The 23,779-nt window shown below is 38.7% G+C and overlaps 1 protein-coding gene across 3 annotated transcripts in view; it reads right to left on the bottom strand.

Annotated features, from left to right (window-relative positions):
• Positions 1–23,779, bottom strand: part of LOC144980373 (uncharacterized) — a 61,368-nt gene that overhangs the window by 8,893 nt on the left and 28,696 nt on the right. For 2 of the 3 annotated variants that reach the window (XM_078928076.1, XM_078928078.1), the window contains exons 1-6: positions 20,428–20,559; positions 13,344–13,635; positions 11,489–11,668; positions 7,004–7,106; positions 4,567–5,358; positions 2,267–2,494 (exon numbers count right to left, since the gene is read on the bottom strand). In XM_078928076.1, the coding sequence (XP_078784202.1) occupies positions 2,267–2,494; positions 4,567–5,358; positions 7,004–7,106; positions 11,489–11,668; positions 13,344–13,568 (1,528 nt within the window). In that variant the 5' untranslated portion in view covers positions 13,569–13,635; positions 20,428–20,559. Of the gene's footprint in view, positions 1–2,266; positions 2,495–4,566; positions 5,359–7,003; positions 7,107–11,488; positions 11,669–13,343; positions 13,636–20,427; positions 20,560–23,779 lie in introns of those variants that run through there. The other variant, XM_078928077.1, reaches the window with a different exon arrangement.

The raw sequence follows: 23,779 nt of genomic DNA, 5'->3' as shown, positions 1-23,779 counted from the left end.
ACTCGAGCTTTTATATAGCAGAATATTCGCTAAATGTGCTCAAGGCGCTTTATAAAGGGTCCCTGACATGGGTGAAAGTTAACGGGGATCAATTTGCCTGAAAGACAGACCGGTGAAGCCAGTTTGCCTGAATGAAAAAGATGCTAATTTAATTTTTTTTTTTTTTTGCGATCTGTGACTCACCAGTTGAGTGCCAACCTTCCCAGAGTGAAAAGTCTATTTAATTCTATCACCAGTTGAGTGCCAACCTTCCCAGAGTGAAAAGTCTATTTAATTCTATCACCAGTTGAGTGCCAACATTCCCAGAGTGAAAAGTCTATTTAATTCTATCACCAGTTGAGTGCCAACCTTCCCAGAGTGAAAAGTCTATTTAATTCTATCACCAGTTGAGTGCCAACCTTCCCAGAGTGAAAAGTCTATTTAATTCTATCACCAGTTGAGTGCCAACCTTCCCAGAGTGAAAAGTCTATTTAATTCTATCACCAGTGGAGTGCCAACCTTCCCAGAGTGAAAAGTCTATTTAATTCTATCATTCATGCCAACCTTCCCAGAGTGAAAAGTCTATTTAATTCTATCATTCATGCCAACCTTCCCAGAGTGAAAAGTCTATTTAATTCTATCATCCTAAAACTGGATTGTCTTTTTTTAGAAAAAAAAAATAAAAAAATTATAAAAAAGTTTTTAGTCTATATGATTGAAAACAAAATTTATATTTAAAAGCAATCACAAAAACCCAAACCAAAATAAATCATCTTCGTCATTTAAACATTCATTCACAGCAATCTCAAGTGATTACAGTATTATCCGGTTTATGGAGACACCAAGATAGGCCATCACTCTAAATGTGTAGTAAAAGGCCCAGGAATTGCAATACCAAGGGCTATTACGACTCAAAACACCCCAAAGAAGTAATCACGAGACCCCATGGAACTTGTTTTGATGCTAGTGTTGGTATAGGGAGAGATAATTCATGCAGTATCCGAAGCCTGGACCAGGCATGGAACCTAGAAGAAGAAGTTGGTATAGGGAATGAGATTAGTGGAAGAGTAGCGTCCCTTGATTGGACGTCACCCATAGTCTGTGACGTCACCGGTGAAAAAGTTATTAGAGAGAGAACGTCATGTTGATTGTGCGCATGCGTTCCGCGTTCTCTCTCTAATAACTTTTCCGCGGGTGACGTCAAATCAAGGGACACTACTCTTCCGCTTATATCATTCCCTATAGGTTGTAGTAGCGATGATGCTCTAGTGGTCGTGGTGATAATGATGATGATGTGGTGGTAGTGGTTGTGGCAGTGTCAATGCGTGGTGGTGGTTGTAGCAATGGTGACTACTACTACTACTACTACTTTTGGATCAAATATGGGAAATACCAACCTATGTAATATATAAGTTGAATACCCCAAAAACAGTCTTAGTGCATTTTTTTTAACCTACAGCGTACTTACAGCTCCCCATTTAATAATAATAATTTAAAAATTAGACTCATACAAAACATTAAAGAAAAAAAAATATTTTAAATTTAAAGTCAAAATAAAGTATTTTCAGTTGTATAATAAAGGGTTTTAGTGAAAACCAGCATTTAAAAACCAACTGAAAAGATAAACATAGTACAAAATGTGACGCATCCATTGATGTGTAAACACATCAAATCTATGACAGAAAAGTGACACATGTGTTCAATTGTCACCTTTGAGGGAAAATGAAATAGTCTACACAAGACTGGTGCATCGGTATTTCCTAGTATTAAAAGTTAACGTTCCTGGCAGAAGAGTCAAAATGCCAACAGGCGATTATTACATTTACTAAAAAAAACGGAATTTCCGGCATATGCCGGCGAACTTTCACCCCTGGCCCCTGACCAACAGCAACACGAAACACGTAGAACGAGACATGACGCCTGTCAGGCGATATTACCATTTTTTTCCGGACAGAGACGAGCTGTCAACGGCCGGGTACTCATTTTACACCCTGAGTACAGTGAGAGAATGTGAGTAAACAGCTTATTTCAAGGCCTCAACTATGCGCCGAGCGATCTGAAAGCGAGTGACATACCACTAAACCACATTGCCGCACAAATATTGCATCTCAAGAAAGAAGGAAGGAGGAATAAGGACTGATAAAAAGAAACAAAAAGAAAAAAAAAAGAAAGGAAGAAACACAGAAGGAAAGAAAGACACAAGAAAGAAAAAAAAGATGAAAAAAAAAAAAGAGAAAGAAATGCAGGAAGTCAGAAAAAAATGAAGGTTGGCCACATTCCCACTCACTGCATGGCGACGTTATTCCATCAATGACAATGTGTCTCAGGACAAACTTCCTCCTCGCATCTACCCTGGGTCTAGGACCAGGCTGTACCCTAGACTCTAATGGGACACGCGGCTCGTGTGGAAAGCAAGTCTCCGGGCCGTTTCGGATCGGATCCAAGCCGCCAATGGCAACCTGTTGTGGATTTGGCCTTTGATTGTTTCTGTTGACAGTCGTCTTCTGCCTGCCCTCTGTGGAGGTAAAAAAAGAATGCTCTCTATCATTGGGGAAAGGGGCAGTTACGGTTCCTGGGAAAGTTGGCGACATCTGGGATGATCGAAGGAAAGAGAGCTAGATGAAGACAAAGAATGACTTATCTAAATAACCTAAGAATAGCCAAATGTGATTTAAAAAGCAACACAGATTTCATGCGCACTGCAGAGGACCGTGATTCGTGGGGACAGCTGACCGGCAACGTGCTCAAGAGCACAAGCCACGATGGTGATGGTGATGGATGGACATGGATCGTGATTCGTGGGGACAGCTGACCGGCAACGTGCTCAAGAGCACAAGCCACGATGGTGATGGTGATGGATGGACATGGATCGTGATTCGTGGGGACAGCTGACCGGCAACGTTCTCAAGAGCACAAACCACGATGGGTGATGATGAATGGTGAATTGGTAAAGAATAAAAATATTTTAACTCAATCAATCCCAGAGATTTTTGCTACGTTTCAAAATTGGAAAAAATGTATTAAATAAAAATGAGCATGAGCCTAGATAGTTTCATTCAACTACCACTAATATGTAAAAACTAAAGACATTAGCTTTGATACTACGCCTATAATTTGTCTCAGAAAAATGTAATAAATAGGCATGGGGTAAAACTAACCCTGGGTAAACTACGGATATGGTCGGTGTTAGGGTTGAGTGGGTTAACAGTTGTATATCCTAGTAAAAACCAAATCAATAAAATTCACACTGTGACAATCTACATTTGCAAGGGACTCAAGGAAATTTCTTTTAAATAAATAAATAAATAAATAAATAAATAAATAAATAAATAAATAAATAAATAAATAAAACAAATCACTGTACATAAATTAATAACAAAAAAAAAAAGGAAATAAATAAATAAATAAACGAATCAATTAAAACATGTCCACAGATTCATGTTGACATGAGTGGTCAGTGTAAGATACAATCATTGATAAATAAATGAATTTTAAAATGAATATTCAGTTTTTTTGTTTTTAAGAGTTTTACAGCGCTTGCAACACATTAAGGTCATATCAGCGCCAGTAAAAAGGAAGAAAATGGGATAGTCAAAAGTTCTAGAATTACAATTAAAGTACACCCAAGATAAGGTAAGACAAAGGGGAATTGGTTCAAATAGGAAACAGATGTAGATTCAAAAAGCACACTATCAAAGTACTTAGTTTGAGATCACTTAAAAGTCTCATCCATATATAAGCCCAGGTCCCCACAAAGAGGAATATACAAGACAAAAAATATCATCTCCCAAAACTCCACATTTGACTGTTTCCCTCCCAGCTACGGTATCCGGCCATGACCAGGAAAAAAACAAGTAATCTCATCCCAAGACAAAGACAGAGAGCATGTTGGAAAACAGATAGGGGGATAGAAGACACAGTAAGTACCTCCCTTCCCACTATGGGAGGTCAGGAACCCCACCCAGATATAGGGGGATAGAAGACACAGTAAGTAGCTCCCTGCCCACTATGGGAGGTCAGGAACCATACCCAGATATAGGGGTATAGAAGACACAGTAAGTGCCTCCCTGCCCACTATGGGAGGTCAGGAACCATACCCAGATACAGGGGGATAGAAGACACAGTAAGTGCCTCCCTGCCCACTATGGGAGGTCAGGAACCATACCCAGATATAGGGGGAAAGAAGACACAGTAAGTGCCTCCCTGCCCACTATGGGAGGTCAGGAACCATACCCAGATATAGGGGGATAGAAGACACAGTAAGTGCCTCCCTGCCCACTATGGGAGGTCAGGAACCATACCCAGATATAGGGGGATAGAAGACACAGTAAGTGCCTCCCTGCCCACTATGGGAGGTCAGGAACCATACCTAGATATAGGGGGATAGAAGACACAGTAAGTGCCTCCCTGCCCACTATGGGAGGTCAGGAACCATACCCAGATATAGGGGGATAGAAGACACAGTAAGTGCCTCCCTGCCCACAATGGGAGGTCAGGAACCCCACCCAGGTATAAATAGTTAATAAACAATCAAAAAGGAATAGGTGAGTAAAAATATCAATCAAAAATCAACTCTTGTAGGCTTACGTTTTGTAGCAGAGAGAAAAATAGGCTCATCTTCCTCAGAACTAATTACACAGGCCTCAGCCCCACTCTCTGCGTCGATTTCAGAATCCGAGTTGATTAAAATGACACTGTTATCTCCAGCGGCAGATGACGATGTTTGACTATTCGTCAAGGCTGTCTTCGCCGTTGCCGCAGACGGCTTTTGGGAAGACTTGGTTGTCGATTTACAGTTGCCAGAACTCACAGAGGAAGAGGAACTCGTTCCTCTCTCCGACTCGGCAATGAATTTGAGAATGTTGAGGAATTCAGCTGGCTGGACGACATCGGTGATGTCACAACGACCCAGGCCTTCCTCGATGAGGCCAGGGTCGTATCCGTGCTCCAAGCCGAGTGTTTGTAGGTACCTGTACTGGTTGACGATTCCTACATCTGAGGAGACTTCACCAGCAGCCGTATCACCACAATCGCTTTCCACAGCCGTATCACCACAACCCCTTTCCACAGCCGTATCACCACAACCGCTTTTCACAGCCATATTATTTTTATTTTTATTGCTTTTTCTAGATGAACTAGAGGATGTCGACGGTTTGTCACCGTTGTTTGTTTTGCTAATTTTACCAATGGGAAACACTTCTTTATCTGTTGAAGCAGAGGCACATTTTGATGGCTGTATAGAGGATGAACAGCCTTGAGATGGTGATGATGATGACGATGATGATTGCGCTGAATGAGATCTGTTGTTTAACGACTGCTGAGACGGGATAATCTGCTGTGACGAATTGTCCCCTTCTGTCCGTATCTTATTAGATGAACCTGAAATGACAAAAAGAGGATTATAAACAGTTTTCCAGATATAAGAAGGCAAGGGTTACGTGAAAATTCAGAAAATAGACAGGATGGGTTCTAATTTCTATCGTCTTCTCCTGCCATTTTGGTGTTTGTGCCCACACCAGCCAAAGCGGAAATAGGCCTGGATGACACAAATGTTGGAAATTGAATTGAAAATTATTTTTCCAAAATTCGTCGATTTTTCTGATTTTTTGAGTTTCCATCCATGAGATAAATTGAAACGTAATTTTTAATTTTAGCATCAATTGACACAAGAATTTCTTAGATTTGTGTGAATTTGAAGTTTAAATGTGATAAAATAATAGACAGAATGAGAAATTTTAGGGGAAATAATCCTCAATACCTCAAAACCACTCTTCAATTCCACAAGAGAATATATATTTGTAAAAAGTAAGTCGTCCTTCACTGCCTAAGCTGTACTGCAGTGACGCCAACTATAAATTTGACTCACAGGAGTTTCAGACACCACTCGTAGGAATTTCAATGCCGAAAGAGGAATTTCCGCACACAAGAAAAATGAATTGGAATGGTATTTGGCATTGTGTTTACACATTGTATAGTTCTAAATAGATAACTGATTAGAATTGTATTATGATACATAAACACATTGCAAATTACAATCCCAAAGTTTCCTTATTTCAAATGAAGTAAAGCGCCAAAACCTTATGGTAGAGATTGTATTACTGGTGGTAGTGAGGATGATGTGGTGTTGGTGGTTGTAGTAATAGTAGTAGTGATGATGAAGATGTGATAGTGGTTGTTGTTGTAGTAGTAGTGGTAGTGATGATGATATTGTGGTGGTGGTTGAAGTAGTAGTTGTAGTGATGATGATGCGGTGGTGGCATTGTGGTTGTAGTATTTGTGGTCTTGATGATGATGATTGATGGTGGTTGTAGTAGTGGTGGTAGTGATGATGATGGTGGTTGTAGTACAACTGGTAGTGATGATGATGTGGTAATGGTGGTTGTAGTAGTGGTGGTAGTGATGATGATGGTGGTTGTAGTACAACTGGTAGTGATGATGATGTGGTAATGGTGGTTGTAGTAGTGGTGGTAGTGATGATGATGTTGTAGTAGTGGTTGTTGTTATAGTAGTAGTAGTAGTAGTTGTAGTGATGATGATGATGGTGGTTGTAGTACAACTGGTAGTGATGATGATGTGGTAATGGTGGTTGTAGTAGTAGTGGTAGTGATGATGATGTGGTGATGGTGGTGGTGGTTGTAGTAGTAGTTGTAGTGATGATGATGATGTGGTGGTGATGGTGGTTGTAGTACAAGTGGTAGTGATGATGATGTGGTGGTGGTTGTAGTAGTGATGATGATGTGGTGGTGGTTGTAGTTTTAGTGGTTGTGATAATGATGGGGTGGTGGTGGTTGTAGTGGAAAGGGAAGGGGGGGGGGGGGGGGGGGGGAGGAGAGAGAGAGAGGTGGGGGGAGAGAGAGAGAGGGGGGAAGAGAGAGAGAGAGAGAGAGGAGAGGGGTGGAGAGAGAGAGAGAGAATAGAGAGAGAAATAGAGAGAGAGAGAGAGAGAGAGAGAGAGAGAGAGAGAGAGAGAGAGAGCGAGAGAGAGAGAGAGAAAGAGAGAGATTAAATGGAAAGTAACTCTTACTGAATGTTTTTTGTTTCTCTTCCCAAATTCCCCTGTGTCGGAAATTAGCGTCTTCATGGCCAGGATGGGACCTGGGTGTGGATTCCTGCTGCACACTCTCCAACTGAAACAATCAATGTCAAAGGTCAACTAGGTCACTCTCAGCCAGTACGGAAAAAGAAAGAAAGAAAGAAAAAAAAAGAAAAGAAAAAAAAAAACGAAGAAAAAAAGAAAGAAAAAAAAAAAAGAAAAGACGTACAGACAAAAACAAAACAAAACAAAACAAACATAAAATCTAAAGGTAAACTTATTTATATCTTTTTAGGGGTTTTACGGCGCTTGCGACACATCTAAGTCATTTCAGCGCCAGTAAAAAGGAATAAAATGGGATAGTCAAAAAAGTTATATTTGTACAAAACGAAAAAAAACACACGAGAAAATTTTATATCTTTTGTTCGAGCAATGTGAACCATTGAAGATTTTCCATTTTGTGGACAATAAAGATTTATTACTATTACTAGACCTGTAAATGAGCTCTATAAAAATTGACTGAAACCGAAAAGCTTCGTAATTCGTCGTAGCGGTAAAATCCAAGGAATCAAAATGAAAGGTAAACAGCAAGTCCACTTGAACAAAACAATGGCAGAAAACTAAATTGCGCAGGAATTAATTGGGCTACTTACCATTGTTCCTTATAATTAGGTACCCAATCGGTGAAGAAACCATGAGGCAATCGAGATGTGCTTGTAGCAATCATTTAACTTTCGATTTGAAATTTGAAGGTGTCTACATAACGAACTCCCGGTGTTCGAATTTTTCTTTTTCATACTTTTCCTGTCCTTCAAGTAAATGTGATCAATTTTGGCTTAGACGAAACAGTGAAATTTATCACTCAGCGGCTCAGTTAAAATTGGCTACGACAGGTTTGGAAAGTGAAAAAATAATTTCACGAAGGCTGTGTGAAAATACACTGGGGTGTGTTCAGACACAGCAATTCTAAAAAGCGACGCTTAGCCTTGGCAATTTATCCATCATTAATATAAACAGCCCATGAGCTATGCGTATCGCTGTGGAACATTCCTAATTACTTTACAGTCATTCGACTACGATTCATGAATTCTTTCTTTATTCAATTCTTACTTCAAAAATATTTGAATTTGACCAATTGACTCATTTCAGTTAATTGACTGAGAATTTACAGGTCTATATTACTATTGGAAAATGTAAGACAAAGGGGAATGGTTGAAATAGGGAACAGATGTGTGGATTCCAAGAACACACTATCAGCCAGTGTACTTAGTTTGAAATCACCTAAAAGTCTCATTCAGATACAAGCAAAGGATCACAACAAGAGGAAAAAACTCAAATGTTTACCAAAAATTATATTTTTATATTAAAGAAAAAAAAGATGTTACAGTACATAACAGAGAGATAATTTACAAGGAAAAAAAAATATCATCTCCCAAAACTATAATATTCATAAATTTGACTGTTTCCCTCCCAGTCAAGGTCTCCAGCCAGGGCAAGGACATTCCAAGACAAAGACAGAAAGCAACTCGGAAAACAGACATAAGGGGGGTAGAAGACACAGCGTGACCTCCTGCCCTCCATGGGAGGTCAAAGACCTTACCCAGAAAGGAAAACGAATCAGTCATATTCAATGGAAGTTTGGATTACAACTAAAACAATTCACAGCGATAAAACGAATCAGACTTGAACTAAATCAATGTTTAATTATCAGCAGAGAAACCAATCTACAGAGTTACTGATTCAGGAGGCAGTAATTTACTGAACGTTTACACAAACACCTTGACTGGCCGCTGTCCAAGCGCTAAACTCCCGTAAATAGGCATTACGTACTTCCTTTTTATAGTTTAGCAGTCACGTGATTGGAAAAATATACTGAGGGTTTATAACATACCGAATTCCGTAAATATACGGAAAATCGGAAATCTTGAATTTGACATTACACCGTTTAGTGACAATGGGGCAGAAATGACACAGCGATTTCAAAACCCATAGAAAGTATGGGCAGAAAATTTTTTTTTTTAAATAATAAAAGCAGCATTGTCACAGAACCCCCCCCCCCCCCCCAACAATACGTATACTTTCCGAAAAATGAATAACTCCCAAATTACATGAAAACAATAGGGAATGAGATTAGCGGAAGAGTAGTGTCTCTTGATTGGAAGTCACGAGCGGAAAAGTTATTAGAGAGAGAACGTCATGTTGGTTGTGCGGCATGAGATACTTTACCAAAAGCGAGGATGAGAGAGACGCATGCGCAAAACCATTTTGACGTTCTCTCTGTAAGGTGATGTCCAATCAAGGGACGCTACTCTTCCGCTTATCTCATTCCCTATACACAGACTAACAAGAGGATGTGACAACAAATTATCAATCCAAACATGAACCAGACAGCCTGGTACACTCTTTCTTTCCCTCCACTGTTCAGGGATGGAACGAGCCCCCTCAACAATTGGTTCATGAAACAGACAGCCAGGTACACTCTTTCTTTCCCTCCACTGTTCAGGGATGGAACGAGCCCCCTCAACAATTGGTTCATGAACCAGACAGCCAGGTACACTCTTTCTGTCCCTCCACTGTTCAGGGATGGAACGAGCCCCCTCAACAATTGGTTCATGAACCAGACAGCCAGGTACACTCTTTCTTCCCTCCACTGTTCAGGGATGGAACGAGCCCCCTCAACAATTGGTTCATGAACCAGACAGCCAGGTACACTCTTTCTTTCCCTCCACTGTTCAGGGATGGAACAAGCCCCCTCAACAATTGGTTCATGAACCAGACAGCCAGGTACACTCTTTCTTTCCCTCCACTGTTCAGGGATGGAACGAGCCCCCTCAACAATTGGTTGATGAAACAGACAGCCAGGTACACTCTTTCTTTCCCTCCACTGTTCAGGGATGGAACGAGCCCCCTCAACAATTGGTTCATGAACCAGACAGCCAGGTACACTCTTTCTTTCCCTCCACTGTTCAGGGATGGAACAAGCCCCCTCAACAATTGGTTCATGAACCAGACAGCCAGGTACACTCTTTCTTTCCCTCCACTGTTCAGGGATGGAACAAGCCCCCTCAACAATTGGTTCATGAACCAGACAGCCAGGTACACTCTTTCTTTCCCTCCACTGTTCAGGGATGGAACAAGCCCCCTCAACAATTGGTTCATGAACCAGACAGCCAGGTACACTCTTTCTTTCCCTCCACTGTTCAGGGATGGAACAAGCCCCCTCAACAATTGGTTCATGAACCAGACAGCCAGGTACACTCTTTCTTTCCCTCCACTGTTCAGGGATGGAACAAGCCCCCTCAACAATTGGTTCATGAACCAGACAGCCAGGTACACTCTTTCTTTCCCTCCACGGTTCAGGGATGGAACAAGCCCCCTCAACAATTGGTTCATGAACCAGACAGCCAGGTACACTCTTTCTTTCCCTCCACTGTTCAGGGATGGAACGAGCCCCCTCAACAATTGGTTCATGAACCAGACAGCCAGGTACACTCTTTCTTTCCCTCCACTGTTCAGGGATGGAACAAGCCCCCTCAACAATTGGTTCATGAACCAGACAGCCAGGTACACTCTTTCTTTCCCTCCACTGTTCAGGGATGGAACGAGCCCCCTCAACAATTGGTTCATGAACCAGACAGCCAGGTACACTCTTTCTTTCCCTCCACTGTTCAGGGATGGAACGAGCCCCCTCAACAATTGGTTCATGAACCAGACAGCCAGGTACACTCTTTCTTTCCCTCCACTGTTCAGGGATGGAACGAGCCCCCTCAACAATTGGTTCATGAACCAGACAGCCAGGTACACTCTTTCTTTCCCTCCACTGTTCAGGGATGGAACAAGCCCCCTCAACAATTGGTTCATGAACCAGACAGCCAGGTACACTCTTTCTTTCCCTCCACTGTTCAGGGATGGAACAAGCCCCCTCAACAATTGGTTCATGAACCAGACAGCCAGGTACACTCTTTCTTTCCCTCCACTGTTCAGGGATGGAACGAGCTCCCTCAACAATTGGTGGAAACAAAAAACAAACAACAGAATTAATAAAAATCTTTGAAATGAGAAAATAACAAAATACCAGATAGAGTGACGGCCACAGTCACCATGTAGTAAAAATCTTTGAAATGAGAAAATAACAAAATACCAGATAGAGTGACGGCCACAGTCACCATGTAGTTTGAAATGAGTGAGTTTGAGTGTGTGCATGTGAGTGAGTGTGTGAGTGAGTGTGTGTGTAATTATTGGAATTTATAAATGACAACTGTAGTCTGTATCCTCTAAGAGGCTAGAAACTACAACTGACAAAAAGACGAAGACGAAGATGAAGAAGAAGAAGAAGAAGAAGAAGAAGAAGAAGAAGAAGAAGAAGAAGAAGAAGAAGAAGAAGAAGAAGAAGAAGAAGAAGAAGAAGAAGAAGAAGGAGAAGAAGAAGAAGAAGAAGTCTGAGGAGGAAAGGATATTATCAATACAAAACCGCACCATCGATTGGGCCAGAACTACAGCCAGTTGAGAGCCTTGAATTGCAATGTTTGTCTTCTTCTGTGTCAGGAAGGCACAGGTCTCGGCCTCCACTTCGTCCACAGACGCAATGTACAATGACGATGGATAATCCTTTAAGTTAATTATGGTATCCGGGTTGGTCATTGATAAGATATAGGTCTGCAGCAAAAATGGAAAATAGAGATATGAGAAGAGTTTAATAATAATAACAATACTAATAATAATAATAATACTAATAATAATAATAATAATAATAATAATAATAATAATAATAATAATAATAATAATAATAATAATAATAATAATAATAATAATAATAATTCTTTAATCCTTCTCCATGTTCCTCGTGGCCTTCCCCTTGATCTTCTGCCCTGAGGGTTCCAGTCCAATACATTCTTTGTTATAGTGGAGTCATTCTTTCTAAGCGTGTGTCCAATCCACCTCAATTGTCTTCTTCCTATTTCCTCTCCCACTGGTTTCTGCTGTGTTCTTTTCCATACTTCTTCATGTTTTATTCTATCCATCCATTTTATTCTGAGTAGCTTACGCATGCACCTGTTTACGAAAACCTGTACCCTCCTTATACATGCCTGTGATGCGTTCCAAGTTTCACATCCATACAGTAGGACAGACTTCACGTTTGAGTTGAAAAGTCTTAGCTTCAGTCGAGGGGAGATATCTTTAGTTCTCCAAACTCTGTTCAAAGATGTGAATGCAGCCTGCGCCTTTCCTATCTGTGCTTTCACCTCTGCTTCCGTGCCTCCATCCTTGTCAATTATACTTCCGAGATAGCAGAAAGTGTCTATATCTTCGAGTTCCTGATCTTATACTTTGATCTGCTCCCTTTGACGCGTACCTATCCTCAAGACCTTTGACTTTGCAGGGTGAATTCTTAGACCAATTGATTCCGAGAGGCTGTTTATAATTGTGGCTTTTGCTTGCATCTGGTCCTGGGTGTGGGACAAAAGAACCAGATCATCTGCAAAATCCAGATCATCCAACTGTGTCCAGGGAGTCCACTGTATTCCATTTCTTCGCCCTTTGGAGGTTTCTTTCATCAGCCAATCAATGGCAAGAGCAAGCATCCCTGCTTGACACCAGTCTTAATTTCAAAGCTGTCAGAAAAGCTGATCTTCATGTACAACCCTGCATACATTTCCTTAATGAGGTTTACTATCTTTTCAGGGAGTCTCCATAATGTGCCAGAATTTTCCACAATGTTGCTCTGTCAATACTGTCGAAAGCCTTCTCGTAATCCAGAAAGTTGACAATAAGAGGAGAGTTCCATTCTAGAGACTGTTCCACTATGACTCGCAGAGAGGCAATCTGGTCGGTGGTTGAACAGGTTTTTCCGAAAACCTGCCTGTTCGATTCGCAGTTTAGCATCTGTTGCACTCTTAATTCTCTCTAGAATAATACGGTTGAAAACCTTTCCTGGGATAAAGAGAAGAGTGATTCCTCGATAATTATTACAATTACTGAGGTCCCCTTTCTTTGGAAACTTGATAAGATGTCCTTCCTTCCAATCCTTTGGGAATATCCCGTCATTCCAGATTCTCTCAAACAGTGGGTGCAGGGCCTCAGCATTTCTTTCAGCCATTCCAGATTCTCTCAAATAGTGGGTGCAGGGCCTCAGCATTTCTTTCAGCATCAACTTTTAGAGCCTCCGTGGAATATAATATTAGTCAAAGCAAAAATAATTTTTGAAAATATTAATAATGATAATAATAATAATAATGATAATAATAATAATTTTTAAAAAAGCATGAGTCATGATAGTAAAACGACCTTTGGCCTTAAATCGGTTTGTTTATATAATATAACCAAGCCATACCTTTGCATTGTTCATCTGTTCAGCCGTCGAGGCCCCGCTAAGGAAGTTAATCCACTGCATTGTCACGTTTCCCCGTTGAAATGTGTTGGCAAACTCGACGTCCACATTGAACAGTCTCTTTACTCGGGCCCCATTCTTCTTCAGCAAGTCTGCATTATTTCCCGGAATGACAAATTCCATTGAAAACTTGGCTGGTTCATGTCCATCGGGTTTGTCCACGTCCATCGCTGACTACGCCAAACAAACTGGTTACATTTCAATCAAACCCAGTCTCTAATATTCTATCGCAAAACTGTCAATACAAAAATGATAAAATAATACTTTATTATAATTATAATACATAATTATTCACATATATTTACAGAGTTGCATAGTCCTACGCTCCAGCTACAGAGCTGCGTAGGTCTCTGTGACTCAATAAATCTTATTGAAAAAGAAAGTTCAGCTTCTTATTCAGGACTTTGGAGCATTTTTGGACCATGCTGAGAGCAAATTGTTTATCTGTAAATCTATTTAAAGCCTATTTTAATAATCAATATTTTTTATTCAGTTCGATATATAGACATCAAATAATTCACATGCCTTGTGACAAATGCTCACACAGATATAGGCCACTATTTCATTATTTCTTCCTCTTTTAGGGTCTTGGCTCAAAACATCGACTATTTTCGTTATGTACAGCGATATCTACTTTGATCTACTTTGTTTCGCTGTTAAAAATATTTTTATAGTAGGTGTTTTTGATTTGCGATTTCTTCTCTTTTACTTATATCACTATAAAGGATGGGGGATGGGGGGTCGGGAGGGGGGATACATTGTAATTTTTCCCAATGGGACTTTGGGACTTGGCAGTGTCTACGTACACGGTAACCGGGCACATAGCCTCCGTATCTACGTACACGGTAACTCCGGTAACTGGTTTGCCGCTACAATACAAGCAATGGATGGACCTCGCTATGTATGTGTGTGTGTGTTATTTTTAAAAATCAAACAATACAATATAACCCATTAAAGGCGAGATTCAAGGTTACCATGTACAGTGGAACCTCCCGATAACGACATGCCACGGGACTGAGTTTTTATGTCGTTATCCAGAGGTGTCGTTATTTAGAGGTTTCCAAGATGGCAGACAAAGTGGGCGTGGTAAGGCCCGCGGGACCAGTTTTTATTAACATTGACAAAACAAACAAAACATTGTAGTGTATTCCTCTTAGAGGGTTCTTGTGCGTGTGTCTGGCTGAGACTTTTAGGTGATCTGAACTGATTACACTGATAGTGTGCTCCTAGAACTTACATCTGTTCCCTATTTAAACCATTCCCTTTTGTCTTACTTTTTCTTATGTCATTTCAATTGTAAATCTAGAATGTTTTTTACTCTCCAATTTTCTTCCTTTTTACTGGCGCTTATATGATATAGATGTGTAACAAGCGCTGTAAACCCTTTAAAACAAACAAAAACAGGTCATTCAGACGCTGTGAGTTAGATAAAATTCCTCCTCCTCCCACAAAAACACTACTACTACTACTACTACTGCTACTACTACTACTACTTCTATCACCACATAATATCACATATTCCATGATTTTGTGTTTACTTGCTTACACTTACATTTATAACTTGGTTTTTATTAATGCATATCAGCCAAGATTCATCAAAAAAAAAAGCTGCGTTCTCATTGGTTTCAAAAGCTGCGTTCTCATTGGTTCAAGCAGGAATCGTTCTTATAAACTTTGAGTACTTATACTCGTTTTTTTTTTAGTATCAGATATCTAAGAAAACTGCCGAAAATCGCCAAAATGATGTCGTTATTCGGAGGTTTTATCAAAAAGTACGTCGTTATTTGGAGGTTTTTTTACTGATCTTAAATAGAAAAAAATCTGGACCACGGGTCAATGTCGTTATCAGGAGGTTGTCGCTATTCGGAGGTGTCGTAATCGTGAGGTTCCACTGAATGTTACTGTTACCGTGTACATAGATCCTGAAGCTAGGTGTCCAGTTATTAACGAAAATAATGATACCAAGATATCTACGATATTCCTCTTCTTTATAACGAAGTTCTAGGCATCTTTAATTGAACCCCTCTAAAACTTAGTAAAAGCAAACGGCAATTTCCAGTCATATCTTTCTTATGGGCGAGTTGGGTCACAATTTTACTCCCACTGCTGCTGCTCAAAAGTTACAGTGCACGTAGACACTCCGTCGGGACTATTGCCCTTCACTGCTAGGAACTTGTGGAAAGACTCTTTAACTAAGTCTGGTATATTACCTCGTTGTCCATTTTGGGAAATTTTACTGTTAGGTCTTTACATTACATACCTTAGCAGCCAGGATAGGATAAAGCTTTCTTATATCCTCCAGAAATTGTAGGAAGAGGCAGCCGTTGTGTTGAATTCTGTGCCTCCACATATACTTAGCGAGGTGGGCACCAAAATTGGCTCGATAATAATGATGCATTAAAATTAAAATCAAAGACTGAATAAGCATCTAAATCTAAGTTGGGGAGTTGAAAAATCGTTCTTTCTTTCCTAGAAATCCCATTCTAAGATAAAGACAGAAAGCAACTCAGAAAACAAATATAGGCAAGGGGGGGTTTGGGAGTTTAGAAGACACAGCTAATGACCTTCCGCTCAAAAAAACCTCATCTTCTTCGGGTGCTGTGAAACTACGGAAGTCCCTTTTTTTTTCTTTTTTTTTTTTTTTGACAATCTTCTTCTTCTGAAACTGTCACAATGAAATAGTATGTGCGGCTTTGTGGTCTTGTGGTATGACACTCGCTTTCGGATCCGAATGTCATGGGTTCGAGCCTCGCTCGGCGCATAGTTGAGTCCTTGGAAAAGGCTCTTTACTCACATTCTCTCACCGTACTCAGGTGTAAAATGAGTACCTGGCCGTTAACAGCGTGGTCTTTGTCCGAAAAATTGTAATATCGCCTGACAGGCGTCATGTCCCGTCCTATATGTTAAATGTTGCTGTTGACCAGGGACCCCTTTGTAAAGCGCTTTGAGCACAAGTTAGTGGATATTGCCCTATATAAAAGCTCAATTATAATTATAGTATCATATTTAAATGTAACAATTTTTCATTTTTTTAAAAATCACTAACTGAAATGGTACGTTCAAAAATAATAAATGGCAACATTAACTTTTAAATATTAACATTAACATGTTGGCCATGATAATGTGTAGTGTCAGTGTAGTGTAAGTGTAAGTGTAGGGCTGTCATTATCCCCAGACACATATTTGAAACTCCGCTCTTTTAACTTTTAAACAATTATCCACATTCCAGAATATGGAAGGTTTCCAAATGCACATAGAAATAAGGAAAGTTAATAAAAAATCTATAAAAACATAAAATAAACCAACATTAAATCAGTTGTTACTACATATACACAATATGCGTCGACTTTGAAGTGCGTGTCATGGCCGAATGGTTTAGTCGTCTGCCCTGGAAGTTTGACCAAAATCTACGTTGTGGGTTCGAATCCTTCAATGCAACTTCTATTTTCTGGTTTTATATTTCCATTTTTTAAAATTATTATTATTTTTATATAAATTTACATAGTGTTTTTATGCACCTCCGTTGACGGTGTATCTTAATTTTAACCGATCGTTTTTATACACCTCCGTCACGCATGCACATTCCACCCAATTTCATCAGCGATATTGTGTTTCTGTATTTGGACATGGCAAAAGTTATATTGTGACATCTGTAGGATGTTTTTGTTAATAAATTGATAAAAAAATAATAATCATTCAAAAAATAGAAATATGAAACCAGAAAATAGAAGTTGCATTGAAGGTAAAATAATAATTTAGAAAGACCTTATTAAATGTGATGAACAGTCAGGTGGCTCCGTTGCGCAGTGGACAAGCTGTCAGACTCTAACCTTGAAAGGGTTCGATTCCCGTTGTAAACATTTAAAAAAAAAATTTACTTTATTTTTGTTTGTTTTTTTTCTTTTTCTTTTTTTTTCCAAAATTTTTGATCATGTTTTTAAAAAACTTCGATTTTAATTTTCTAAAATTATTTATTTGAGATCAGTATTTGTGTGCCCTGTTTCTTTTTACTTTTTGATTTTTAAAATTATTGTTAATATTCTTTAATTTATTAGGTATCATTGTATATATAAACGTACATCGATATTCACTAAGCAGCGTGCTATACTACTACAATCTAAAACTATTTAAACCTCATGGACGTATGCAGCAACATTTTTATTAATGTACCATCACCGCCAACGGAGGTGCATAAAAACGGTACGTTTTTGTACACCTCCAACAAAAACATCCTAGGCTGTCATTATTCCCAGACGCCTGTCTGGGGATAATGAAAATTCGTTATCCCCAGACAGATAAAGAAAATTTGTTATCCCGACGCATGTAGCAAGTGGGCAGAAAGATTTTATGCAAAATGCCAAACTAGGCGTGAAAAATACCAAATATTCTGGAAAAAATACTAGTGGTTGTGTCCCAAAACAGTTAATATATCAAGTGATATTTAACACAAGATGAAAGTAAATAGTGATCAAATGTCAAATCCAGCTCATTTAAAAGAATTATATTAAAGCAAATGGATCAATGAAATTTCTTTTGTTACTTTGATCTGAAAACGTCAAACTGGCAATTCGACTTTTTATTTTCAACCAGGAAGAAAGTTGTTAATCATCAAATCTGTTCATAGTCCACCAACCATTTAAATTTTCACTACCTACCTACCTATTAACTTTATTGATATTCTCTTGTTTCTATAATTTGCTCATTCTGGCCACAATTTTGTGGATGACCGGGAATTATTTTTTATTTCGTGGACGAATTCCTAGGCCATGGGTTGTTCGCCCCAAAGCCCAAAACCCAAAACCGACACCTGTTATTTTCCTGTCTTCTTCGCACAAGACAATATAATTTAGTATCACACGTCCACAATAGATCCAACAACATATTTTTACTCAAATCAGAGATGAAAATAACTACCAAAACAAGGAAGCAAAAATGGTGGAAATATGTTTAGCTCATATATGAATTTAAGATATTCCGATATCGGTGTGGATAGACAGCTCAGTGGGTTAGGCCACCTTTCATTTTACTCCTTTTAGCTGCACAGATTCGAACCAGTCGCGACCCCCCCCCCCTCCCCCCTCACACACACACACACTTTTTTTTTAAAACTTTTTCTTTCTTTCTTCCCAATTGATGTTCATTGTTTTCACTTTTGTTCCGAGTTCCGAGCAAGAGTTTTTTAAATCAGTTGAATTTTTTATTTCTCCGATAATATTATTTCATTATTTAATTTGGTCTAGATCTATTATTGCTTTTTAAATTTTTTTTTGGGTCAATGATAATAATATTAATAATAATAATAATAATAATTGTAATAATTGTTATTATTATTACTATTACCATCATAATCATTAGAAAACGGTAAGGGCTGCCTGAAGCCGGTGATCGCAAAATACTAACGAAAGAGTGAAAATGGAAAGGCTTCGTATGGGAACAAAACAGACAATGGACGTTTCGGGTACAAACCCTTCGTCAGCACAACAATACACAAATAAACGTGGAAAACAAATAAAATATAATGAAAAATAACTTGTATCGTCTGTACTCAATGGTGGTTGCAGTATGAATGAAGTGTTAGCGTGGCGTGGGTAGAGGATAGGGTGCCCCAGGGGGTGATCTAATTGATAAGCAAAGGTCAGCGTCAGGGAACAGAACTTTCCAGACTATAATGGAAGATAAAAGACATATTGGTAGTAGTAGTAGTAGTAGTAGTAGTAGTTGTAGTAGTAGTAGTAGTAGTAGAACAGTAGGGGGCGGTGGAGGGGGCGAGGTGAAAGGGTCACGGCGGAGGTGGGGGGGTTGTTGGATGAGTGAAGGTCGAATCTTCGCGAAGGAACGATGCGATAGTAAAGTGGAATACACCGATAAATAGATAGACCTTCACTCATCCAACAACCCCCCCCCACCTCCGCCGTGACCCTTTCACCTCGCCCCCTCCACCGCCCCCTACTGTTCCACTACAGCATTCTACTACAACTACTACTTAAATGAAAATTCAGTTTTCAAATGACAGTATAAAATTTGGTTTACTATGATGCAGTATACCATCCCGATGATAAAACCGTTTGAATTTTGTCTCTAGGTTATATAGAAGCAGAGTTATTCAATTTTGTATGCCTTAAAAACACCCCAAACTAAACATTACTATAGGAATCAGCCTGAAATTGGGCACCAGCTGACTGAAAAAACGAAAGGGGATTCCCCTGAAACACTGACGTCACAAGGCTAGGAGCCAATGACCGACGCTGACCACGGCAGTCCAAGCTGAAATGGCGTTACTTTGGTAGATTTTGAAATGAGTGTGATTTTATGGAATGCTCAAAGGGTATCCTGGAAGCAGTTTTGAAAGTTGAAAATGGTACCATTGGAAAGGAAAATGATTGAATTTTATGATTATTTATGTTTTAAGGGAATTTTCTCATGAATGATGATAAACGGCTTGATTTTCTTGCCCACTAAAATTAAGCTATCTTTCCATTACAATATCTTCTAAATGATTTTAAGGAGGGAAACGGTAATTGTACCAAATGATAGGGCGTTCAATGCCCTTTATTTTGGTATTTAATTTATCCAATTCTGTAAATAAATACCAGAGATATCTCAATTTAACCAAACCATGGTTTTAGCCTGCAGCTCACAAACGATAACTAGCGGTCACACAGGTGAATGGGAGAACTGTGACACAGATTTAGCCCTTCATTTAAGTGCCTTCAGTAGTAGTGTAGCGTGTGAACAAATCAAGATGGTGGCAGGGACCTCGCTCCTTTAAGCAATGCCAAGATGAGAGTTCTTACTGGCGTAATTGAGAATACTTTTCTCTAGCTTCTAAGAATAAGACCAAGTCATATCTATGATTATAATTATAATTCTCAGCTAAGCCAAGCTGACTCACTCAAAAAATCAAAATCGAATCTAGACTGGCAAAGTCGGGTTTTAGTTTAGTTTGAATTTGGTCCACACTACTACTGACAACCATCGATCGTTTCACCTTTACTCACAACATAATCATAATCCCATAATCCCTTACCTCGGGTTAACAAATATTTCTCACGAAAACAAAGTGTGATTTTAGTTTTAGTCACAAAGTTCACAGGTGGTGGTCACACTACAGTGTTGAGTGAGAACAGGAAGGGATATTATTTTCGACCCGGAAGTACTAACTCTAGGCAGGAGTCAGGGGTGCCATTTTTTTCTTTTGCCAAACAAGTCACACCAAAAAACCAAAAAAAAAAGCCAAATAGTCTGCTAAATATTCTATTTTTTTTTTCAAAGCATCACTTAAACAAAAAAACCCAAAAATGTCTTCAATGAGCATAAAGTTGGAAATAAATCTCAATTTTCTTATCTCGCTGCTAGTATTTAAGTTAAATATTTAACATTATCATGCCAGAGTATTAAAATTTGTGTTGATTGTTTTATTTATAAAACAGATGTAACTGTGAGGCTATGTGGTCATGTGGTATGACAGTCGCTTTCGGATCGGAAGGTCCTGGGTTCGAGACTCGCTTGGCGCATAGTTGAGTCCTTGGAAAGGGCTCTTTACTCACATTCTTACACCATAGTCATGTTTTAAATGAATACCTGGCCGTTAACTGCGTTGTCTCTGTACGAAAAAACAATGTAATATCGCCTAAAAGGTGTTATTTCTTGTCCAACATGTTAAGTGTTGCTGTTGACCAGGGACCCCTTGTAAAGCGCTTTGAGCACATTTAGTGGATATTGCGCTATATAAAAAGCTAAAGAATTCTGAAAAGTGCCAAATCGCCAAACTAAATTTTGTCAAGCCAAACAGATCGGCGTATTTTTAAAGTTTGGTTTCAAAACCGCCTAATTGGCAATCCTGGCAAGTTTTTTTTTCTCTACCGACATCCTACACTTATTTACAGGACTGATAACCCAATTCGTTATGGGGTCGTTTTTGTAATGGAAATCTCAAAAACAATGACTCAAAATATGATCCACTCAAGGAATTTACCGTTTAATTCTATGGATCCACTACAACAATTCCATAATTACGTTCGGATGTCAGACCTGCATAAACGGCCACTCCCAATAAGTTTCGGTTCCTTTTATTTTTATATCATCAGCAGCATTTTCCAGGAATTCTAAAATTAGTACAGAAAAAAGTAGAGGGATATTATTTAATTTGCTTTCTTCCGTTTACTTTGGATTTGACGCTGGTCTATCTAAAAGTACTTTCCGTCAGATCTATCAGACCCAGGTACCCAACTCAATGGCCATCAAAATTGGGCAGGTGATCCAAAGATAAAAAACAAAAACAAAACAACATCATATCGCTCGATTTCACCCAGCTATAATAAGTGAGATGACAGCCACGAATCAAATAGTCTGATATCAATGGCAAAAGGGCGATTTGGCGCTTAACGATGACACCAGATGCTGAGCAGGAGAGAAGAAAAGCAGGTGATTTCTAGAATCTCAGACTAAAAAGCAGACAAAGTCAAATAGAGATTAAATTATGACCTTATTAATTGATTTCAAAACACAAAAAATTATAGCTGAACAATTCTATCATATAATGTGTATTAAAACAATACATTTAGAGGTTTTATTATTATTATTATTATTATTATTATTATTATTATTATTATTATTATTATTATGCAGAAACCAGTGGGAGAGGATATAGGAAGAAGACGATGGAGGTGGATTGGACACACGCTTAGAAAGAATGACTCAACTATAACAAAGAAAGTATTGGACTGGAACCCTCAGGGCAGAAGATCAAGGGGAAGGCCACGAGGAACATGGAGAAGAATTAAAGAAGCTGATATACAGAGAAGTGGTAAGACCTGGAATGAGATAAAAAAGTTGGCTCAGGATAGAGAAGGATGGAAACTGTTTGTCTGTGGCCTATACCCTGACCCAGGGTGAAAAAGGCAAATGATGATGATTATTATTATTATTATTATTATTATTATTATTATTATTATTATTATTATTATTATTATTATTATCATTATTGGTATTATTATTATTATTATTATTATTATTATTATTATTATTATTATTATTATTATTATTATTATTATTATTATTATTATTATTATCATCATCATTATCATTATTATTATTATTATTATTATTATTATTATTATTATTATTATTATTATTATTAATATTATTATTATTATTATTATTATTATTATTATTATTATTATTATTATTATTATTATTATTATTATTATTATTATTATTATTATTATCATTATCATTATCCACCCAAACAGTTTGGGTGGATATGGAAAAGGCATTTGACAAAGTCTGGACAAAAGGACTACTTCTCAAACTTAAGAAAGCCAACGTTTCACACAACATGTTTGCATGGATTAAAGATTACCTCACAAATCGAAAAGCAAGAGTCCAATCGCAAAACTCTAAAAGCAAGCTAAAGAACATGACAAATGGAGTACCACAAGGCGGGGTTATCTCACCAACCCTCTTTGTCTTTTTTATCAATGACATCTGCGAAACCAAATGCAGAGAAGTAAAAGCAGCCATGTATGCAGATGATCTTGCACTGATATGCACTGAAAGAAATATTGGTACTGCAAAGGCCAGGATACAGATGACTCTTGATGCTTTGAGCAAATGGACAAAAGACTGGGGTATGAGAGTAAATGCTGATAAAACCACATACACAACATTCAGCTTATCAACCAAAAAGCAATCTATGCGATTAACTTTGGATGGAAAGATTCTGAGAGGAGACCTTATGCCTAAGTATCTAGGAGTGAAATTTGACCCTCGACTCACTTGGAAACATCAAATAGATGAAAGTCAACAGAAAGGGTACAAGAGAATGCAGCTTCTCCGAAAACTTGCTGGAACGCAATGGGGAGCAAACTCAAACGTCCTGAAGAAGACATATCTTGGATATGTAAGACCTGCAATAGACTATGCCATATCGGCACGGGGAACGTGCTCACAGGCTCAATTTCAAAAGGTTGAAAAAGTCCAAAACCAATGCCTACGCGTGATCACTGGAGCAATGAAAACAACACCAATTCACAAGATGGAAACCCACACAGGAATAAAACCTCTCAAAGAACAACGAAATTTAAAAATAATGACACAATTCTCAAAGATAAAATTCATGGAATCCCAACCACTGCATCCAAGTACAATGGAAAAGAAAGAGAATCGACTCAAAAGGGAAAACTTCATCGCCTTGGGACAAAAACTAGAGAGCAAATATAAAGTGACACCAAAGGAAGATATTGCCCAAATCAATGTCCCAAATCTCAAACCACCACCGTGGAAAAAGAAACAAAAATCCATAACCATCAACAAGAAAAACATTCGAAGCAATAATGACAATGCTCAAACCCTAAAGATGGTCGATAAAAAATACCCAA

The sequence above is a fragment of the Berghia stephanieae genome, chromosome 9 (genome assembly GCF_034508935.2).
Source record: "Berghia stephanieae isolate SIO BIC M18660-M18661 chromosome 9, UCSD_Bste_1.3, whole genome shotgun sequence".
Classification (NCBI taxonomy): Eukaryota; Metazoa; Mollusca; class Gastropoda; order Nudibranchia; family Aeolidiidae; genus Berghia; species Berghia stephanieae.
Note: the sequence above shows the minus strand (reverse complement) of the source record. Positions and strands in the feature narration are given on the sequence as shown.